Source organism: Felis catus, chromosome A1, assembly GCF_018350175.1.
Source record: "Felis catus isolate Fca126 chromosome A1, F.catus_Fca126_mat1.0, whole genome shotgun sequence".
In the NCBI taxonomy this organism is placed as follows: domain Eukaryota; kingdom Metazoa; phylum Chordata; class Mammalia; order Carnivora; family Felidae; genus Felis; species Felis catus.
In genome coordinates this window covers 213,955,953-213,978,065 of record NC_058368.1, presented here as the reverse complement: position 1 = coordinate 213,978,065, position 22,113 = coordinate 213,955,953, and the positions used below count along the sequence as shown (strand labels likewise).

Below are 22,113 nucleotides of genomic sequence, written 5' to 3'. Positions count from 1 at the left end.
TAATACTTCCTACCTACTAAGATGGCTAGATTCACAAATGTTGGGAAAGATGTGAAGAAATCAGAACCTATTACATACTGCTTCTGAGAATATAAAATAATGTAGCCACTTTGGAAAACAGTCTGGCAGTTACTTAAAAGGTTAAACAAAGTTACCATATGACCCAGAAATTCCACTCCTAGGTATATACCCAAGAAAATCAAAATATATATCCACACAAAAACCTGTACACAAATATTCACAGCAATATCACTCATAATTGCCAAAAAGTGGAAACAACCCAAACACCCATCAACGATAAATAAAACATGACATACCCACACCATGGAGTATCACTTGACAATAAAATGAAACAAAGCACTAACACATACTATAACATGGATAAATCTTGAAAACATTGTGCTAAGTAAAAGAGGCCAGTCACAAAGGACCACATTGTATGATACCATTTACATGAAATGTTCAGAATAGGCAAATCCATAGAGATTGGAAGCAGACTGAAAGCAAAATATGGTTGCCTAGGGATGGGCAGGCTGAGGGGAAACAGAAAGTAAGGGGTTTCTTTTCGGGGTGCTGAAAACATTCTAAAATTAAGTAGTGTTGCACCATTGTGTAAACATTCTAAAAACCACTGAATTGTATACTTTAAATGGGTGAATTATATGGTATGTGAATTATATCTCAATAAGGCTGTTACTAAGAAAAGTTACTTTACCTTGAGGGAGTTGGATCATCTTGTCCAAGACGTGACATAATATTTATTAAGGTGTTAATTCCTATTAAAAAAATACACAAATAAATACTGTTAGAAGCATTCTAGGATCATGATATGACAGATAGATAATTATCTATTTTACCCCAATTTGATTTCAAAAGGTTTAATATCTGCATGTCTACAAGTGTGATCAACTGAAGTTACTTAAAGCACTTGAAAGGGAGCAATAAATTTTTCTAAAAATTTTATCCATCCTTGTAATAATGCTCAAAGTGAATGCTGTTATATATGGGTCATAAAGCAGTAAGGAATGAGAGTATAAAACAGTCATATCATGAGGATTTAGTTTACAATAGAGAACACAGGCCAAAATACAATGGTAGAATCCAAACATACCTTTTTTCCGCATGTGCATGTGATGAACTTTTCTATCTCCATACTTGGGCTGCCGAATTCCACAGTTAGATAAAGAATTCCTGGCATGATCAGGATTCATTCCAAAATTTAAGTGATGACTTGGATGAGTCATGGCCAGCTAAAATTTCAATGAAATAAATTTAGTTTAACTCAGAAGTGCCATCTTTATACCATTTCAAATGAAACAGGAAAGAGATCTATGTATCCAGTCAAGTTTTAAGCCCTCATCTTTCCATCTTCTCTCTTGCAGTGTCAGAGCTTGTAACAGAGCTCTAGTACAAGTCCTCTTCTGAAAAGAAACCTAAAAATCTACATCTTTCAAAGGAGAACTAGGATAGTCATCACCTGAAAAGAAGAGCCATAGAGAAGGGAAGGCTGAAAGAAGGGACTCAGGTTTGACAGGCAAATTTTAGCCTGTTTCTTTAAAGACAGTGTCAAAAAAAAGAAAAAAAGGTGAGAAAAAGTGTTTAAAAGTGGCAACCAGAGACCAGAGTAATGGAGAGCTATGTTTCTAAACGTCCTCATTATCTCCCAGAACGGAGAATCTCAATGTTCCATTTGTAACCTGCAAGATGAATTACCCCTATTTTGTCATTATGAATGTACAGGAGAGTAATTCTTACCTGTAACAGACAACGATCTTGGAAAGTATATCCTATTAATTTGTCCAGATGCATTAGGCATTGGTGGTAGCGGATATGATGGGTCAAAACAGGCAACATCATTGCATGCTAGGAAAGAAAATTTCAATATGTTTAACTCTATAAAAACTTCTAAAAATGCTTCATCTAACTTACAACAAACAAGAACCATTTTCCATCCCAGATTGCATCTTTGCGAATCCCATATGAGGGGTGGTGGACTATAGTTACGAAGGGTGTAGTCTCAGGAATCACAGTGCCCCGGTCTGATTCCTGCTGTCACTCATTAATTGTGGGACTTGACAGGGGAGTTATTTAACCTCCCTCTCTCAGTTTTCTCACCTACCGAATGGGAATAATCAGTATAGCTACTTTTTTTTTTTTTGCGGGGGTGGAGGGGGGAGGGTGGTTAAAAGGATGAAATGAGCAAATACAAAAAAATGCTCAGCACAAGGCCTCTCAGCCTCACTCAGGTAGGAGTAGCCCGGCTTCAACAGGATACAGCAGGGTAATCTCAGCAAGTCATCAGAATTTCTGGGCCTCCTGCCTTTAATTCCAAGAGAATAGATTAGGACTTATAAATTCTGAAACTCTGTCAAGGTCAAGACTTTTTTGAGAATCTAAGGAAAATGACTGTTTCCCCAGAAAAATGCCTATGTGCATAAACACGTAAAAAAAAGGTATGCAATTTTAATGGGTTCACAGACCCCTAAAAGCCTATCACTATCCTCCAGGTAAGAACTTCTCAGCCAGATGATCTCAAAGGGCCATTCCAGGTTTAATACTTAATGATCTAATAATCTGAGGATGACTTTTATAAAACCACCAATACAGGTAAGTCACCTGAGGACATGGAACTTTTACTTTGGTTTCAATCACTTCTCATTTGGCTAAAGATGCCTTATTGGAAATAATTTCATAAAAGGCATAGCCTTCTCTTTTTCTTAATAATATTTCCCTAGAACTTGAGAGAAAGGAGTCATTCTTATTCATCTTATTCATCAGAACCTAGAAGATGGGCACAGCCCACAGAATGACTGACATACGCTTTATATCATTTTACTCTTTGAAGTATTTTCAGATGGCATTGTTTAAAAATACATGAAAATGGATTTGCTTGAAAATGCAGAAATCAGTCTCCTGTAATATTAACTTACAAGTAAAGATCAATGCTCCCAATTAGGAACTCCAATCAACAGGAAGTCCTTTTTTCCATTTCAATTCAATAAATACATATTGAGCACCTCCATGTGCAAGGCTTACTAGGGTTGTGGAAGAGAAAAAAGATACACACTCTCTGCCCTCAAGGGCTTCCCAGAGATATGCCATCATGATCAGAAGTACTGGCATTTCCTCCATGTTGTTCTGATAAGTGCTGCATTAAAGAACATTGTTAATAGGGAAACAAAATTGTGACCAATGTCTGGTATCACTTTCCAGGCATTTAAATTGCAGAAAGCTCAAGGGAGCTGATGCTAAAAACTCAAGGTAGAAGGGTCATGAAGACTACACAGTGCAACTATCTTCTTTAAGTATGAACTCAAACTGATGAATTATTTTTTTAATACCTCCAGTAAGAGATCATCCCCTGTCAAGAAAATAACACCCTCTTCAGGGTATTATGCTAACTGAAATAAATCAGTCAGAGAAAGACAAATACCATATGATCTCACTTCTATATGGAATCTAAAAAAAACAAAACAAACAAACAAACAAAAACAAAACGAACAAATGAAATTAGTACAGAGAACACCCTGGTGGTTGCCAGAGGGAAAGGGGGTGGTGGATGGGTGAAAGATTAAAAGGTATAAACTTTCAGTTATAAATACGTTAAGTCACAGAGATGAAAAGTACAGTATTGGGAATACAGTCAATAATGTTGTAATAACGTATGATGACAGATCATGACTACACTTATCACAGTGAGCACTATGTAATATATAGAACTGTTCAATCACCATGTTGTGCAGCTAAAACTAACATAACATTGTATGTCAACTATACTTAATAAAGAAAATGCTGGGTCGGGCTGGACTTGGGTGGCTCAGTCAGATGAGCATTCGACTCTCCACCTTGACTCAGGTCATGATCTCACGGTTCATGAATTCAAGTCCCGCATTGGGCTCTGTGCTGATGGCACAGAGCCTGCCTGAATTTCTCTTTCTCTCTCTCTCTCTCGCTCTCTCTCTCCCTCTCCCTCTCCCTCCCTCTCTCTATGCCCCTCCCCTGCTTGTGCTCTCTCTCTCTCTCTCTCTCTCAAAATAAACAAATAAACTTAAAAAAAATTAAAAACAATAAAAAATAATTTTTTAAATATTTATTTTGAGAGAGAGAGAGAGAGAGAGAGAGAGAGCAATGGAAGAGCAGGGGAGGGGTAGAGAGAGAGGGAGAGAATCCGAAGCAGGTTCCAAGCTGTTGGCACAGAGCCCAAAGCGGGGCTTGGTCTCACAACCATAAGATCATGACCAGAGCCAATATCAAGAGTCAGTGGCTCAACCGACTGAGCCACCAAGGCACTCTAATAAAAAATTCTTTAAAAAGGAAAGAACACCCTCTTTAGAGTACTCTGGTGATTAGAAAGTTATTATCAACATTTAATCTAAATCTATCTCTTGGAGGTTTATCCCTTGAAACCTAGTTATACCCCTGGGGACAAAAAAAAAACCCAAAAAACAAAAAAAACATTTAATGGTAATGTCTCCACATCTTTTCTTCACTAACCTAAGTCTTATTTCCTTTAACCTTTACTCATGTCAAACAGCTGATTCCTTTCACTACTTCCTCTAAACTTGCTCCAAACAATACTAGTTTATCTTTACAGATAAGAGTGTTTCTTGTGAATATCACTAAAAGCTATATATGACCCATGCCCATCTTGTAACCTAGACAACAAAGTCTCAACATTATGTATAAGACTGTTAAAATCTCTAGCTCAGTTGTTTTTTTTTTTGTTTTTTTTCATTTTATTTATTTTAGAGGGAGTGAGCAAGCATGAGCAGGGGAAAGGGGCAGAGGGAGAAAGAGAAAGAATCTTAAGCAGGCTCCACACTCAGCACAGAGCCTGACGTGGGGCTCAATCTCACAACCCTGGGATCATGACCCAGGGCAAAAGCAAGAGTTGGATATTCAACCGACTGACCCACCTAGGTGCCCTTTTTTATATTATCAATCTTTGTGGGGCACCTGGGGGGTTCAGTTGGTTAAGCATTCATGACTTCAGCTCAGGTCAAGATCTCATGGTCTGTGGGTTCAAGCCCCACATCAGGCTCTGTGCTGACAGCTCACAGCCCAGAGCCTGCTTGGAATTCTGTGTCTTCCTCGCTCTCTGCTCCTCCCCTGCTTACACTCTGTCTCCATCTCTCTCAAAAATAAACATTTTTTAAAAATAAAAAAAATAAAACTGTGACCAAAACTGGAGAGGGCTCTGCAGATTCCAATCTACTGGGTGAGTACAAGAGGACAGTGTAATGCTGCCAGAGAAGCTAAGGCCCTATAAATACTCAAAATTAAAAACTGAAGTTCCCTTCGAGGATAAAGTCCCATGGTGAAGCAAGTACGGAGAGTAAAAGCCACATTTAAGCAAGAGAGGAAGAATAAAGGGCAAAAGAAAGAGAAAGTCCAGATAAAAGTAGGGGAGGAAAGCAGAGGGCAGGTCTCAGATATTATGAAGCCATGTCTTTTACCACTTTGCACAAGCAGCAGGAGGGGCTCTTTAACCGTGAAAAGTTAATCTGACTTCTACCTCCCTCCTAAAAGTACGAGAAAATATTTCACTTACTTATCTAACATTATTTAACTTGAAGAGCAATAGAAAATCATGATCATACCCCATCAGAAAATGGAAAGAATAGAATAAGATTCCTCAGATAATTAAAAAATAAAGCCAGAAAAACATGCCAACAAAACAGATGAAAGCTGTAACCTAACATTTCAAAATAAGATAAACAAAATTAAGAAAACAAAGGAAGCAATTAAAAAAAACCCTACAAATAAGTATTACATTTACATTAATTCGGAAATGAAATGACTGGAGAAAAGGAAGATTTGAAAAAAAGTGACAAACCTCAGAGAAAAGACACAAAAGGAAAAAATCATTTTAAGAATACAGACTAAAGAGAATGAACAGCAAATTAACCAATGGATAGTGCCTTTGAGAAATAAAAGATGGAAAAAGGCAAAATTTTAGAGAAATAAATCAAAAAGAAGTGAAGGATTCAGAAGAAAATGATAGATACAGAAGATAAACAAAGAAGGTACAAAGTGCATATAACATGAATCCTTAAAGAAAATCAATACAACAGGACAGAATAATGAAATGTGTAATTCAAGAAAACATTTGAGATAAAAGACATCTTGAAAGTATATACTGAAGGGTACACAGCATATCTGAAAAAATTAACCAAAAAAGCTGAGACATATTCTAGTATGGCTATTATTAGTTTTTAAAGGAAAAAAAATCCTTTAGGCACTGAGACAAAAGGGCCAAGTCACTTATAAAATTCATATTATCACACTTTTGACAACAGAGCTTTATGCCAGATAACAAAGAGAACATATTTAAGATGTTAAAAAAAGAAACCATAACTCACAAACTTTAAATCCAGTTTAAGTGGCCTTTATATTTAAAGACAAGGGTTAGGAACATGCAGGACCTTAAGGATAATTGTTTCAATAAGCCCTTCTTAAGGAATCTGCCAGAAAGGAGCTCAGACAATCAAAACAAGGGGGATAGACACTGCCATATAAACTAGCAATTACCTTCAAATATATTTTTAACTACAGATAATCAATAAGTGAGTCAACATTATAGAAAATGCCTAATACTCTAACAGATTACTACCACTATCAGAAAATGAGGGGAGAACGTGAAGTCCATGAAGAGTAGGGATGAGGCTGCTGTGTGTCTCATAAATACTAACTTGCAGCAAAAGGATAATCACTTGAGGGGCACCAGAGTGGCTCAACTGGGCATTTGACTTCAGCTCAGGTCATGTTCTCAGCTTATGAGTTCAAGCCCCATGTTGGGCTCTGGGCTGACAGCTCAGAGCCTAGAGACTGCTTTGGATTCTGTCTCCCTCTCTCTCTGCCCCTCCCCTGCTCGTGCTCACTCTCTCCCTCTCTGAAAAATAAATAAACATTTTTAAAAAAAGGATAATCACTTCAAATTAGGTGCTGGATGAGAGAGAGAAGCACAAAAAATAATAATCATTTATTTTCAATAATGCGCAATGGGACACACATAGGAGGGGAGGGAGAAGTTTCATTAGACTACAAAGGTGTTAATAAAAAGATAACCATTCATACAGAATTATGAACCTTCCCGAATACACAGAGATGTAAAAAGAAAAAAAGAAAAAAAAGAAAAAACAAACAAACAAACAAACAACGAAAATGGAGCTCACAGGGACCACATAACAAAAAACAGTTTGACAGCGGGGAGGCCAAACATACAAAGAATGTATGCGTGCATGTGCGCGCACGTGTGTCTGTGTTTTCTTATATTAAAGGAAAAAATTAAACCATTTCTAAAAGATGGCTACTCTTAGGGGTGCAGAGTGGCAAGAAAGGAGTAGAGGAAAGAGATACAAATTAGATTTTTTTTAAAACAGACTTGGCTTTATAAACCTGAGTTTGGAAACATGGAAAATATTTTACAGATTTACAAAGCAATACTTTCTAAAAGAAACACTTTAAATCAAAAGTCAAATGAAATAAATGAATCTGTGTACCCAGTTTGTGATATAAGCACAAATGACCAAACCACAGTAATGTGTGTGTATGCCTTGTGTCATATCTGTAGATAATCACAGATAAAAAGGAATACCCCCAAACAACTGCTTCCCATAATCGGTGCCATTAATATTGTTATCCTGGGACTATTATTAGTGTATTAAAGAAAAATGAGTACTTTTTTTGGCATGAATATCAAATACTTGATGAGGGAAAGATTCTTTTTTAAAGTATTCTAACGAATAAATGCAAAAAGACAGAATTAAAATATCACTTTGGAAGCTCTTAGTGAATTATTGGGTCTAGGTCATAATTCATTAGTGACTAAAAATGCTACACACAAAAGAGAGACCATGGATGGACCCAGAAGGTATTATGCTAAGTGAAATAAGCCAGACAGAGAAAGGCAAAAAACCTTATGATTTACTTACATGTAGAATCTAAAAAACAAAACAAATGAACAAACAATAACAAAAGAGAGAAAGACTCATAAATATAGAAAACAAACTGGAGATTGCCAACAGGAGGGGATTGGGAAAATGGACGAAATAGGTAAAGGGGATTAAGAGTTACAAACTTCCAGTTATAAAACAAATAAGTCACAGAGGTAAAAAGCATACCATAGGGAATATTGTCAATAATACTGTAATACACTTGCTGTGGTATTTCATCATGTATACAGTTGCTGAATCACTATGTTGTATACGTGAAACTAATTTAATTTTATGTCAACTATACTTCAATTTTTAAAATAAGGTATACGACTGGGGAGAAATATATTCCAATTCAAAGACTTATTTCTTCAACTGAAAAATGGTCTGATTGGGGCGCCTGGGTGGCGCAGTCGGTTAAGCGTCCGACTTCAGCCAGGTCACGATCTCGTGGTCCATGAGTTCAAGCCCCGCATCGGGCTCTGGGCTGATGGCCCAGAGCCTGGAGCCTGTTTCCGATTCTGTGTCTCCCTCTCTCTCTGCCCCTCCCCCGTTCATGCTCTGTCTCTCTCTGTCCCAAAAATAAATAAACGTTGAAAAAAAAAAAAGAAAAGAAAAATGGTCTGATTAAGTCAGATTTCTATGAACAGAATTTACTCTCTAAAAGAACTATTAAATGTTTGGATAATCCACTTACAATTTTTTTTTAATGTTTATTTATTTGTGAGAGAGAAAGAGACAGAGTGTGAGAGGGGGAGGGGCAGAGAGAGAGGGAGACACAGAATCCAGAGCAGGCTCCAGGCTCCAGGTGTCAGCGGTCAGCACAGAGCTCAACGCAGGGCTCGAACTCAAGAACCATGAGATCATGACCTGAGTCGAAGTCAGATGGATGCTTAACTGACTGAGCCACCCAGGCACCCTTAAATAATCCACTTACAATAAAAAGAGACAGGGAGAGAGACACCACACTACCACTTAAGAGTAGGTTGCGCAAAAAAATACACTTACAAGTGATCAGTGCCATTCAACAGAACGTCCTATGATAATGAAAATATTCTGCATCTCTGCTGTTATAACAGGCAATAGCAAGATGTGTCTAATAAGGGCTGGAACTGTGGCTAGGACAACTAAGAACTGAATTTTTAATTTCATTTAATTCTAAAAAAAATATTTTCACATTTATTTATTTTTGAGAGACAGAGCACAAGTGGGGGAGGGGCACAAAGAGAGGGAGACACAGAATCCAAAGCAGGCTCCTGGCTCTGAGCTGTCAGCACAGAGCCCAACATGGGGCTCGAATTCACAAACTGTGAGATCATGACCTGAGTCTAAGTCAGACCCTTAACAGATATCCAGGCACCCCTAGTTTCATTTAATTCTAATTAATTTAAGTTTATAAACCCATGTGTAGCCAGTAGTATTGTATTAGACAGCAGTTTATAACAATGTATAGGATATACAAGGGAGAGAAGCACATGTTAAATGATACCATAAAGTTACAATCAGCAAAATTCAGATCAGATCAGACCGCAGGAACACTTCCATTACTGAACATGAACTTTGAGTTTCTTCAACAACAAAAATTTGCAAGGAAAACAAAGGGAAAATGGAATGAGAACTTAGGGTAAAGAGACTTAAAATACATCAACTCATCACAATGTATGAATCTTGTTTGAATCCCAATTCAAGCAGACTGACACAGATCTAACAGACAGGAAAACATGAACACTGGCTGGTATTTGATATTACAGAAATGCTGCTGCTAACCACTGAGGCCGTGTGAGGACTACATAGAGTTCATTACACTTTTCTCCCTGACCTTTTATATGTCTGACATTTGTATAATAAAAATGTAATTTTAACAGTTCTCTATCAGGCCAGTCAGCCATCAAAGCAAAATCTCCTTTTCTTCCATTACAAGAAGCACGACATCTCCAGTTCAAAAAAATAAAATAAAAAAATAAGTACCTCTCATTGTCCAAAAATTTGTTATCAGTAACTGTGAAGCCATATGTCTCTCAGAGGTATAAATCTCCATTTTCTCTCCCAAGTTCAAACTTAGAAAATGATTCCTTCAATGTGTTGTCCAAAACTCTTAATCCCTAGAGATATTTCTTTACACTGTTCAGTCCCCTTGATAAATCATGAAGCGAGAGTATCAGTTATTGTGATCCAGCAAGGCAGCCCTCCATTCCATTCCAGAGTTACTATGGGAAGACAGCACAGCTATTAATGCATCCAAATATAGCCCTGGATCTACCCAGTACAAGGACCAACCACCACAACTCAGCTTGTCTCCCTAGCACCAACAGCAATTCTCCATGCACCTGTGCCTCCTTAGTTTTCTCAATGAGTTCATCTCCCCAGTTTGGGATAAGCCTTATATGGGCTATATAACCATAATGGTGGCAGATTCCTTGCTTCTTTTTTGATGTCTCTGTTTGTCACATTTATCCATTCTCCATTCTTATGGTCCAGTTTATTGATTCCCATGGACCATCTACCTCCTTACCAAAGCAGAGGGTACAGGCACCTACTTCTATACGATACCAATTCAACCTCAGTGGGCAGAACCCCACTCTTAAAATACAGATCCTGTAGCAACATGCTGCCTTTCTTCCTTTTCTGAGTCCTACTGTTGAATTTTTCAGCCTTGGTTTCAGGTTTTAATTCTTGCTTTTTTTCCTCCCATGTTACCTAGAATTCACTCTAATAAACAGCAACACAGAATAAATCTTTCAATAGTTTGTCTCTAAACACAGTCTCAAGTCTGCATTCAGTTCACATGTAATTATAGGTTACAGGCCCACACCTAGCTTCCCATTCCTCCTCACATTGGTTGGAGCATCAGATAGAATTTTCTAACCTCGTAACAACCCTGTAACTTCTCTGGTGGGAGGTTATACATCTAGAATAAAGGGCTGGTACTTAAGTTTCTCCACCTCAGATGTGTGACAACAGTTTCATCTCAGAGGCAGCAAGATAACATCAAAAGGCTTTTGCCAGCAACCTAGTAGCAACTATCACTTATGAACAGTGGGTTCTACATCAATGTGTTACCAAATAGAGAATCCTTCCCCTGCCCAACCCCTGAGAATTTTAGAGAAGTGGTTTTTTTTCCCTTAAAATTAAGTGTGAGGGGCGCCTGGCTGGCTCAGTCAGTTAAGCATCTGACTTGGGTTTCGGCTCAGGTCATGATCTTGTGGTTCGTGGGTCCAAGCCCTGCATCAGGCTCTGCACTGTCAGGGAGGGGCCTGCTGGGGATTCTCTTTCTCTCCCACTCTCTCTGCCCCTCTTCTGCTTGTGTGCTCTCTGTCTCAAAATAAATAAATAAGTTAAAAAAAAAATTAGGTATGAGTCTACCTATTCACAGGCTTCAGGATTACTCAAAGTATTCAGTGTATAATTTCATTTAACTGCTCTTTCTCAGATTCTTATTCTTCATTACCAAACATACTAAACGCCTTTAGTTTGAATGTTTTAAACTGCATTATTACATGCCACCTGCCATCTGATTTCAGGAACACACACAAAAAGAAACATTTATTCTAGGATAAGAAACTAAATAAAGCCAACATTACTTGTAAAAAATAGGATTGGAGACTGGAAGCATGGCTTCTAAACAGATGGCAGTTGTCTTTGGGAGAGTGGGAGTCCTTCAGAGCAAAGGACTATTATTAGATCAAGGAGTACTCACCTTGGCAGGAGTTTTAATCAGGGTCCAATTTCTCTGACCAGTTAGTAAAAGGAATTAACTGAGTGCTTTTGCCTGCCAATCTCCAGACAGAAGGTTAAATATAATACATAAAGAGATGATAACCTAGTCCTCCAGCTACTTCTAATCTAGCTGACAAGCCAGAATAAGAAATCTGTGACACAGCTGAAGAACACAGAACTGCAGTGGAAAAGATTATTTAGCACCCATATGCACACATTTCACCGAAAGAAAGGGGGGAAAGGGGCTCTTTGTTTTATTTTATCTTAATTTAATTTTGTATTTATTTATTTATACACTTATGTATTTATTTATTTATTTATTTTGAGGATGGGGAGAGAGGCAGAAGGAGATGGAGAGAATCTTAAGCAGGCTCCAAGCCCAGCATGGAGCCAACTGCCCAGCATGGAGCCAACTGCCCAGCACAGAGCCGAGGTGGGGCTCAATCTCACAACGAGTGAGATCATGACCCAAGCCAATCAAGATCAGATCAAGAATGGATGCTTAACTGACTTAGTCACCCAGGTGCCCCAAGGGCTCAATACTTTAAACAAAATTGTGTCCAGTGGAACAAAACTGCCTTAGGGCCTGCTACAAGGGTGGAAATCAATACAACAGGATACTCCCTCCACTCCCACCACCCCTTAGTTATTTTCTATCTTTTTACAAATTAGGGTTCCATAGGGTTTTGTCAAAAAAAAAAAAAAAAAAAAAAAAAAAACCACACACACACAAAGTTTAAAACCCACTGAACTGAAAGATCTCTAAGGTTCCTTCCAGTCTTAATGTTCCACAATTTTATGATGTCTCTATCAATTCTGACTTATCACTGAAAGCACCAGATTTTGAACAGATTGTTGAACATTCCGCATACTGTTCTTATAATGTCTACCTTAGGATGACGTTATGTTGGTTTGGGAGAAACTGAAAACCTGGGTATCATGGCTTCGAGTGGCTTTAAGAAAGAATCAACAGAGATACTCACTCCTGAAAGTACTTATGGCAAAAAAAAAAAAAAATTGGTCAGTTAACAAAGTAACTGAAGACTTGGTAGATATAGGTGGTTGCCACTGTTGGTAACTATTCTCAAACTATTTAGTAACACTGCATCAATAGCAATTAATCTTAACACAAAAATATGTAGCTCCAGACATCACAACATAAATGAATTACACAGCAATACATTTAATGATAAGATTAAATCCCACTGTTCAATATAATAATTAAATGCCAACACCGACTTAAGGAAAAAATAAACCTCATTATGATGAAATAAATTCCTAAGACTGCTTGAACTGATTACAATATATACTACCATCAAAACAGAATTAAGTGGAAGCCTGTAAGTATTCTTCCAAAAGCCTGAACACAGTGAACTACATTACTTGATCCCTGCCTGTGTACTCATTTCTGCTACTGTAATTCCCATGGAGCATAACCAGTACCAATCATAACAAAAGAATCAAGTGAAGAGCCCAGGAATATGCTCGGTTTTAGGAATCTCTAATCTGGTATAAATTCCACTCATAGGGAAAACAAAAATAGTTACTAGTGAGACAGTCATATATAGCTGACATGTTCTTCTATTAGTTCACCCATCAAAAACTATTATCATTTGGCTCAAATATGAAATTTACACTGATTCTGTTCATTAATGCCTTCAATTCTCTAAAGTATAAGTTTGCGTCATCCGTCTGGAAAGTTTGTACACACCACCTTCAGGAGTCTGCCTGTAGAGCTGCTGGAGCTCTTTTCAGAAGCACCCACACAGGTGCTGCGAACAGGCGGGGGCATTTCAAGAACAGACTTGCCTTCACTCAACATGCAGAGACAGAATTTAGTACTACCAAGTAACTGCCCACCACTGCGCACATGCACACGTGTACACACGCAGTGGCACACACATACACGTGCACACACACACACAAAACTGAACAAGACAACATGAAAATGGACACAAAAACAAAACCCAAACAATAGAAAACAATTTATGGTTGGTGTTCCATTTAGCTAGAAGACAGTACGTTCTACGGAAATTCATGGAAATTAGGAAAACTTCAGTGGCAGATGCCTTTTAAAAAAAGAGATATATAGGTATAATTGTGTTCTCAGAGGCGTCATCACCTGACAGACATCAGAACGGATGCCAGTTTTCCAAAATCCTTGACTACTCAGCTCCACTGTTACTTCTCGCCTCATTGTATTCTTCTGTCGTATTTTTTGGAGCGCTTCCTAGAAAAGAACTCATTACAATAAGTAACCTGACAGTTGTAAGGTAATATTAAGCCAAACATCAAGCATTACACTATAAGCTGGATTCACTGAATATCACCCTTATATTCAGGTATTCAAACCTCTTTATGCCAAATTACAATATTTTATTTGAAATGAAGGCTAGGATCCTCAAAGCCTTGGGTGTAAGTCGGTCTTTCCTGGTAACTACCTAAGAAAAAAAATCTAAACCAAATCGACTATTCTGGTGAGTTCAAGTAAAAAATGACCTTGTACTGATAAACAAAATGTGATGTTTGGGACTTAAAATCATCATGTAAAAATTATATTTCTATCAAGCCTTATGTCAAGCATTTACACCTAAGAAAGACAATCAGTAAATTAACCTGCAACCCACCTAATTCTAAAAGTTGCTTCTAATTTGCAACACCCTTACAAAAACTCTTGCAGGGGTACATTTTATTTTAAAAAGACAATGATTCAAAACTTTTGCAAGACATAATCAAGACTTTGCAAGACTCTTCCCTTTTACCTCCCTTCAAAAAACTAATTATAAAAAAATAATTTTATATTTGTATGCTTACTCAATAAGAATCTCACAGGAACTCATAACAACAACTACTGCACCACTCCCACCATTAAGTGCCTACCACAGACCAAATACCATTGGGGGGAAAGTTCAATGGAGTATTTCAGAAGTCCACACAAGCACCTATTTCCCTGGGTCCACCAACAGAGAGAAATTTGAGTCAGCCTCTCTTAGCCTTGTTTCCCTCCTTTTTAATGAGGATGTCTGGCTCAAATCACAGGAAGTGGACAAGACCAGAATTCAAACGCTTTTCCCATCTTCAAAGTCTGGTTCTCTTATACTACCAAAGCAGAATAAAACTTCAATGAGATAAAATCTATGTTGACATTGAATCCACTTATTCTTAAAATTATGAATTAAGAATTAAAACATAAATAATCCTGGAATACAGGGATAATACTACCCATTAGTAAAAAAATATGGAATTTGGGATATAAAACCTTAGAAGTTCACCCTACTAAACTGACAGACATATGGAAGATAATCTTTTACAACCTTAAGATGAAGAAACCTGAGTAAGACCCACGTTGTACTGTATGCAGTCTAATTAATGATAAAAAACTGACCTAGCAAGTTTTAAAATTTGGAAAATTTCTAAAAGATACATTTATTCCCAATCGTAGGAATCCATGAAGAAACTGGCCTTTTTAGGGGGAAAATGCTTAGACACTGAAAGATGGAAAAGAAAATCAATCTATATACCAATGTGAGGAAAAAGAATGATATTTTTAAGTGTTTTTCCACCTTATTCTAGAAGAATGGTGTAATGCAATAATCTTGAAATAAATCTGAAGCACATCATCATTTATCACAGAACAGGATTTGATACCAACCTCCCTTTGTGCCAGCTTCTGTTTGTCAGTTTGTTTAACTTTGGGACTATTTGCTAGGAGGTGGCGAAGTTTCACATAACTCTTCCACAGTTTCTGGTACCTAAGGAAAAGGACAGACAGACATCTCAGACAAGGAGAACGAGAATCTGAAGTGCAATAAAACCAGTTGTTTTAATAGGCCTGCTGAATCATAAATTACATTCTTTTGGAGATCCTTAATGGTAACAAACCTTCATTCTAAGGAAGGATATGATTTGGGGGCAGTGGGGCAGGATGACCAAGAGTCATCTGGAACCTAGTAATTAAGTTCATTATTATAAGTCTGTGTTGAAAATGAGGTGTCACTATATGCCTGAATCTCTCTGGAAAGAATTCCAAAGAAACATAAAAACCAACAGAAATATGTATCATTTCTCATCATTACCTATTTTATTTAAATATGTACTTTCTGAGGTTGTTGAAAGAAAGATCCCTTACTTAACAAGGATACTGTCGGTCTCTGAACTGCCTACATTGAAAATAAAAGCTGGAGAATATTAGAAAAGAGAACCCCATCCATGCCAATACCCAAGCTACACAGCTGTCTCCATTTCTCCACTGGAGAAGGAAAAAGACGAATGGTGTGCACCAATTTGTATTTACCATGACAAAAATAAGCTTATTTGTTGCAGCCAAATATGGGATAAGCTGGCTCAGTGTAAAGGATCCTGTTAAAGCGTCCTGGGAATGAAGAGAAATGCGGTCCTTTAGCAGCACACAGTCCTGCCATCGGAGAGTCCACGACAGCCTATCACATTCTACTAACATTTTTGACAAGAAGGGACTTTCAAAGAATTTTGTCATATTCAAACTGCTCCTTTCTTGGCCTTAGCTGGGTCTCTCCTTTTTGGTAACAATTTTTTAGAGAATGGAGGAAAGAAAGAAGTACTTACACAGTGCCTGGTTCACTGCTTCATACTTTTATCCAAAGGGGGGAAAAAAAGAACAAAACCCTTTAGCCTCTTCTAATGTATCAGCCAGAATTGTATTTATGAATTGAAAATCTCCCATGCCCTTTTCTCCCATTATGAATCCTTAAAAAAAAAAATTAAGTCAGGAAACCATTTTTTCGTTTGTTTAACGAGGTAGGAAATCCAAACACTTCTGAAGAATATAATGGTACTATTTCTATTCCCACACATCCTCAGCTTCTCCCAGAAAAACACTAACAAGCGACTTGGAAAAACTCAAACGTGGAAAGTAACATCAATTCTAAGAGTCAGAAGTCATGCCTTCTCCTTAGAACACAACCTTTGACTTTGCATAGGATCCTGAGCTTATTAAGATGCCTCCCAAAATAGAACTCTGCATAAATCCGGCAGTGCTAGGAACCAACATGGTGTTACTTTCCTCTAGAGTACACTGGAAAAGTAAATAATAATAATAACAATAAATATTATAATGATGAATAAAGGAAAAGTTCCTTAAGGTTAAAAACATACAGGACTCATGTTGACCAAAACTGCCAAGGATAATCCTATTGAATAATAATTACCTACAGTCAAATCAATAGAGAAAATAATTCTTCAGGAGCTACCAAAACGTGTTTCATTTGGTAACCTAAATTTGGAAACATGGCTCATTTCAGGTCTTAATTTTTTTACAAAGAAAGCATCCACTAAAGGGTATTCCTCTGCTAATTCAGCTGTTAGTAGAAGGTGAAATTGGCTATGACAAACACTGAGAAATATCTTACTGTGGATCTCCTGCATAACTCAACTGTGCAGGGCGTATCCCAAAATGGACGATAATCGGAAAAGTAATCACATCAGGGTTGAACTGTTCACGATCCAGTTGATCAATGCGGACAGAGCTAGGTTTCTAGAGAGAAAAATCAAAGCCGTTTATTCCCATAAGAAGACTTTCAGTATTGACTTTAACCTAAGTAAGGAAGAAATTAATCGGGTTTTTTTTCTGGGAAAGCCTCATCCCCCAAGGGAAAATGTCATTTAAAATACTTTAATCATAGCAGCTATTCTATATAAAAACCATAATGTCATCCCTGTAAATGAGTCTATGCCATTTGGCATAATGAACAATGAGTCTGTCCTTTTTTGCAGTCCACATAGAAACCTTTAAAAATTAAACTTCTAAAAGGACACCTAGTCAGATATAACTTTTCCTTAACCTCTCTAAAGACACAGGGGAAATATTCCACATTACAGGGAAGAAATGTGCTGGCTTATTCTGTTTCATTTCACATATCAAATGAATGGCTTACTTCTACTCAGGGTACACAGATGCCTCTCTCCATATTTTTTTCCATTAGTTCTCTATGTACCTTGTTTTTTCCTTTCTTTTGTTTAAATTGCAGTATAATTCATATATATCATTATAGTGGTTTCAGGTATAGGACATAATAATTCAGTATTTTATACACCATGAAATGACCACCACAAGTCTAGTTAGCAACTGTCACCATACAAAGCTACAAAATTTTTTCTTATGATAAGAACCTTCAAGATCTTTTCTTGGCAACTTTCAAATATGCAACACAGTATTACTGACTTATAGTCACTATGCTTTACATTACATCGCCATGACTTATATATTTTATAATTGAAAGTGTTTACCTCTTGATCCCCTTTACTCATTTTGCCCACTCCCCTTCCTCTCTGGCAACCACCAATCTGTTCTCTGTATCTAAGTTTGGCTTTGCTTTGTCCATTAATTTTGTTTTTTGATTTCACATGTAAGTGAAATCATACAATGTTTGTCTTTTTCTGGGACTTATTTCACTTAGGGCAATACCATCAAGGCCCATCCATGTTGTTGCAAATGGCAAGATTTTATTCTTTTTTATGGCTGAGCACTATTCCATTGTGTGTGTGTGTGTGTATTCATCTACTGATGAACACTTCGATTTTTTCCGTATCTTGACTACTGTAAATAATACTGCTAGAACATAAATGTTCGTATCTTTTTGAATTCGTGTTTCTGTTTCCTTCAAATAAATACCCAGAAGTGGAACTCATGGGTCATGTGGTATATTTTCAATTTTTTGAGGAACCTCCATACTGTTCTCCACAGTGACTGCACCAATGTACACTCCCAATAGTATACAAGGGTTACTTTTTCTCCACACCCTCACCAACACTTGTTATTTCTTGTCATTTTGGTAATAGCCATTCTGAAAGGTACAAGGTGACAATTCATGATTTTGATTTGCATTTTCCTAATGATTAGTGATGTTGAGCATCTTTTCATATGCCTGTTGGCCATTTGTATCTTCTCTAGAAAAATGTCTATTCAGATCTTCTGTCCATTTTTAATCAAATTATTTGGGTTTTTTGGTTATTGAACTGTGTGAGTTCTTTATATATTTTGGATATTAACCCTTTATTGGATATCTGATTGGCAAATATCTTCTCCCATTCAGTAGGTGGCCTTTTCATTTTGTTGATGATCTCCTTCACTGAACACAAGTTTTTCAGTTTGATGTAGTTCCATTTGTTTACTTTTGCCTTTGTTGCCTTTGCGTTTTTGGAGTCCGGTACGAAAACATCATTGCCCAGACCAATGCCAAAGAGATTCCACCTATGTTTTCCCCTGTAAGTTTCATGGCTTTAGATCTTACATTCAAGTCTTCAGTCCATTTTGAGTTAATTTTTGCATATGGCATAGGTAGTGGTCCAATTTCATTCTTTCACATGTGGCTGTCCAGTTTTCCCAACACCATTTATTGAAGAGACTTCCTTCCCCATTGTATATTCTTGCCTCCTTTGTCATAATTTACCATATATGCAGGAGTTTATTCCCAGGCTCTCTATTCTGTTCCACTGATCAACGTGTCTATTTTTCTTTTTGCTAATGCCATACCATTTGATTACTATAGCCCTGTTGTATAGTTTGAAATCAGGGAACATGATGCCTCCAGCTCTGTTCTTTCTTAAGACTGTTTTGGCTAGTCAAAATCTTTTGTGGTTCCACACAAATTTTAGGATTGTTTATCCTATTTCTGTGAAAAATGCCATTAGAATTTTGATAGGGGTTGCACTGAATCCACAGATTTCTGTGAGCAATATGGACATTTTAATAATATTAATTCCAATCCATGAGCACAGAACACCTTTTCATTTGTGTCTTCAATTTCTTTCATCAACGTCTTAACAGTTTTCAGAGGACAGGCCTTTCACTTCCTAGTTTAAATTTCCTCCTAGGTGTCTTATTCTTTTGATGTAATTATAGATGGGACTCTTTTCTTAATTTAAGTTCTCTTTCTGATAGTTTGCTGTTAATAAATAAGAATCCAACAAATTTTTATGTGTTGATTTTTTTTTACCCTACAACTACACTGAATTCACTTATTAGTTCTAACAGTTTTTTGGTGGAACCTTTAGAGGTTTTCTATATATAAAGTCATATCATCTACAAATAGTGACAGTTTTACTTCTTCCATACAATTTGGATGCCTTTTATTTCTTTTTCCTGCCTAACTGCTCTGGTAGGACTTCCAATACATGTTGAATAAAAGTGAGCATCCTTGTCTTACTCCTGATCTTAGGTATTCCTTTAATTCTACACCTTTAAAATAGAAGATATGGTGGTACAAAAACCAAATGGTTAAGCTTCTCATTATGTCCATGGAGAACATTCTTTAATTTTAATAGAAGCCTCATTTTTTTTATTCTAATACAGGAAGAAGTGAACAGGTGGTTCCTTCTTCAGTTAACAACATACTGTTTGTGAAATACCTTTCTTTCATCCTAAAAGGTGAAGTTTGTGAAAAGATGGTAAAAGCTATTATATAACCTCCTTGCTTAGATCCAGCTCTCACAGCAGTCCCTAATTAGAAACTAAACTCTTTGACTCAGCTGCTTTAGAGCCAAATGCCACAGAGTTGATCCACGTGGAGGCCAATAAGATTCATTCTGCCATACAGCAATGCCCACAGTCAGAGTCTGGTTGGTGGCCTGGTTTAACCAGGACAGAGGGGTTTCAATGGTAAAACTGGGAAAACCCCCAACAACTGAAAACAAGCTGGTTACCCTACCCATAATTGTAGCCCCACTCAGCCATCTGACAAATCCAAGTAAGTGACAAAATAAATACATCTGTGTAAATTCATACACACTGATTAGAAAACAATGTATACTTAAGTTTTACAAGAATATTTAAATGTCACTTAACAGTCAAAAGTTCACTAGTATTTGGAAAAGTTGAACTCTGCTCTCAAAATTAATAAACTTCTTGGAGAAGATTTTCTAGAAACAGGTAACCAAATATGAAATTATTTAAACGCCCATCATCAGTAGCAACATGTTATTTATGTCTAAGAAATGTTACCAAGATTTTGTATATCTAAGCAGCAGGATACAGTTTTAAAAGAGGAATCGCACAACTGAAAATGCTAGTGAATTATTCATGTTTTCATGATTTTAAACACCATGCTATGGCATCAACCAAAGAAATTGTGATTTAAAATATATATAGCATCTCTAAATTTACAGAGGGGCAAGATGAAATAAGTTCTAGACTTTGGCCACACCCTACAATATCCATCATACCAGCTTTGAGGAAGAATAAAAAAAAGTTCTTGCTAATGACCAAAGTATTCCCTGGCAGAGGCAAAGTGCCTCAGGAGGGAGATTAATTCTTTTAAGTTCTGCAGCAATAAAGTACTTAATGTGACCATAATGGCTTGAAAAATTTAATAAAGTCTCCAATATTCTTACCACTGGGTAATCTTTCAAAGCAAGTACTGCAGAGGATAAAATGTGATGCCATGTCTACTCTGCTCTATTCGCAAAAGATATAATGAAATGATGTTTCCATGATACTGAATTTCAGAATATTTTCCTCCTTTAAACATATTTTTATTAATTTTAACATGTCACCAAGTCTGGCACCCAAACTTATCTTTCTTAATTTATTTCTGATTACTTCCCAACATAAACCTTTCATCCTGATTAATCTGGTTTCATTATCTTCAAAACTGGCCATTTATCCTTCCAAGTATATGAATTTATTCATGCCAATAAATTCTACAATTTCTTGATTCCTTAAAGACCTCCCTGTAGCCTTTATGAAGTATCCCTGGCAGCCTGGTCCAGGGATCCCGCCTGAAACTACAGGCCTTCTTGATTGGCTTTTCGACTGACTAGTCCACTGATTCAACAATTCATCGCAGACTACTTTCATATGGCTATGCCACGAGTTTGTGCCCAGACAAACAACATATATAATCTATGTACTTCACTAACACCTAGCTCAAACAGTAGTCCCTCAACAAAGGAGCTAAATGATAATCATGGCAATGGAGTAAATATCCTCAATGCCTTTGGCTCAAAAACAAGCAATGGATGAATCAGAAAAGCACTGCGGGATTTTTTTTTAAACTAGAGATCCTTGGGCCCCATACTTGAAATATATATGGGTGGGGACAGTCAGGGCATTCTTACATTTTCAAAAGCTTTCCAACTGATTCTAGGATTTTAGGAAATGTTAGCCATTCTGTGGAAGGAAGCCCCAGGGTGAAAGTGTTCCCAAAGTGTCCACTACAGATCATGAGACTCTTCAGGCAGACCCACCAAGATGAAAAGGTGTGTCTCCGACCACCGTCACCCCCACCCATCCTCTGACCCCACTTTAAAACTGGCAGAAGAAATGTAAATTCATGCAACTATTTAAGAAGAAAAACCAAATTCACAGTTATATTGTCATAATGCTATGACTTAATAGATTTTAGAGTTACTTTAACAATTATTTATGTGGCCTAACAATGTAATTGTAAAAACTGTATGATTGTTTTAAGTTTTAAACAAGTTTTAT

General features: G+C 37.1%; 1 protein-coding gene across 11 annotated transcripts in view; it reads right to left on the bottom strand.

The window, feature by feature from the left end:
- The window catches only part of DROSHA (drosha ribonuclease III), a 201,905-nt gene that overhangs the window by 123,550 nt on the left and 56,242 nt on the right, over positions 1-22,113 (bottom strand). For 10 of the 11 annotated variants that reach the window (XM_045038429.1, XM_045038420.1, XM_045038401.1 and 7 more), the window contains 6 exons: positions 17,039-17,163; positions 15,304-15,403; positions 13,774-13,881; positions 1,756-1,863; positions 1,112-1,250; positions 716-776 (listed from right to left, as the gene is read on the bottom strand). In XM_045038429.1, the coding sequence (XP_044894364.1) occupies positions 716-776; positions 1,112-1,250; positions 1,756-1,863; positions 13,774-13,881; positions 15,304-15,403; positions 17,039-17,163 (641 nt within the window). The remainder of the gene's footprint in view (positions 1-715; positions 777-1,111; positions 1,251-1,755; positions 1,864-13,773; positions 13,882-15,303; positions 15,404-17,038; positions 17,164-22,113) is intronic. The other variant, XM_045038418.1, reaches the window with a different exon arrangement.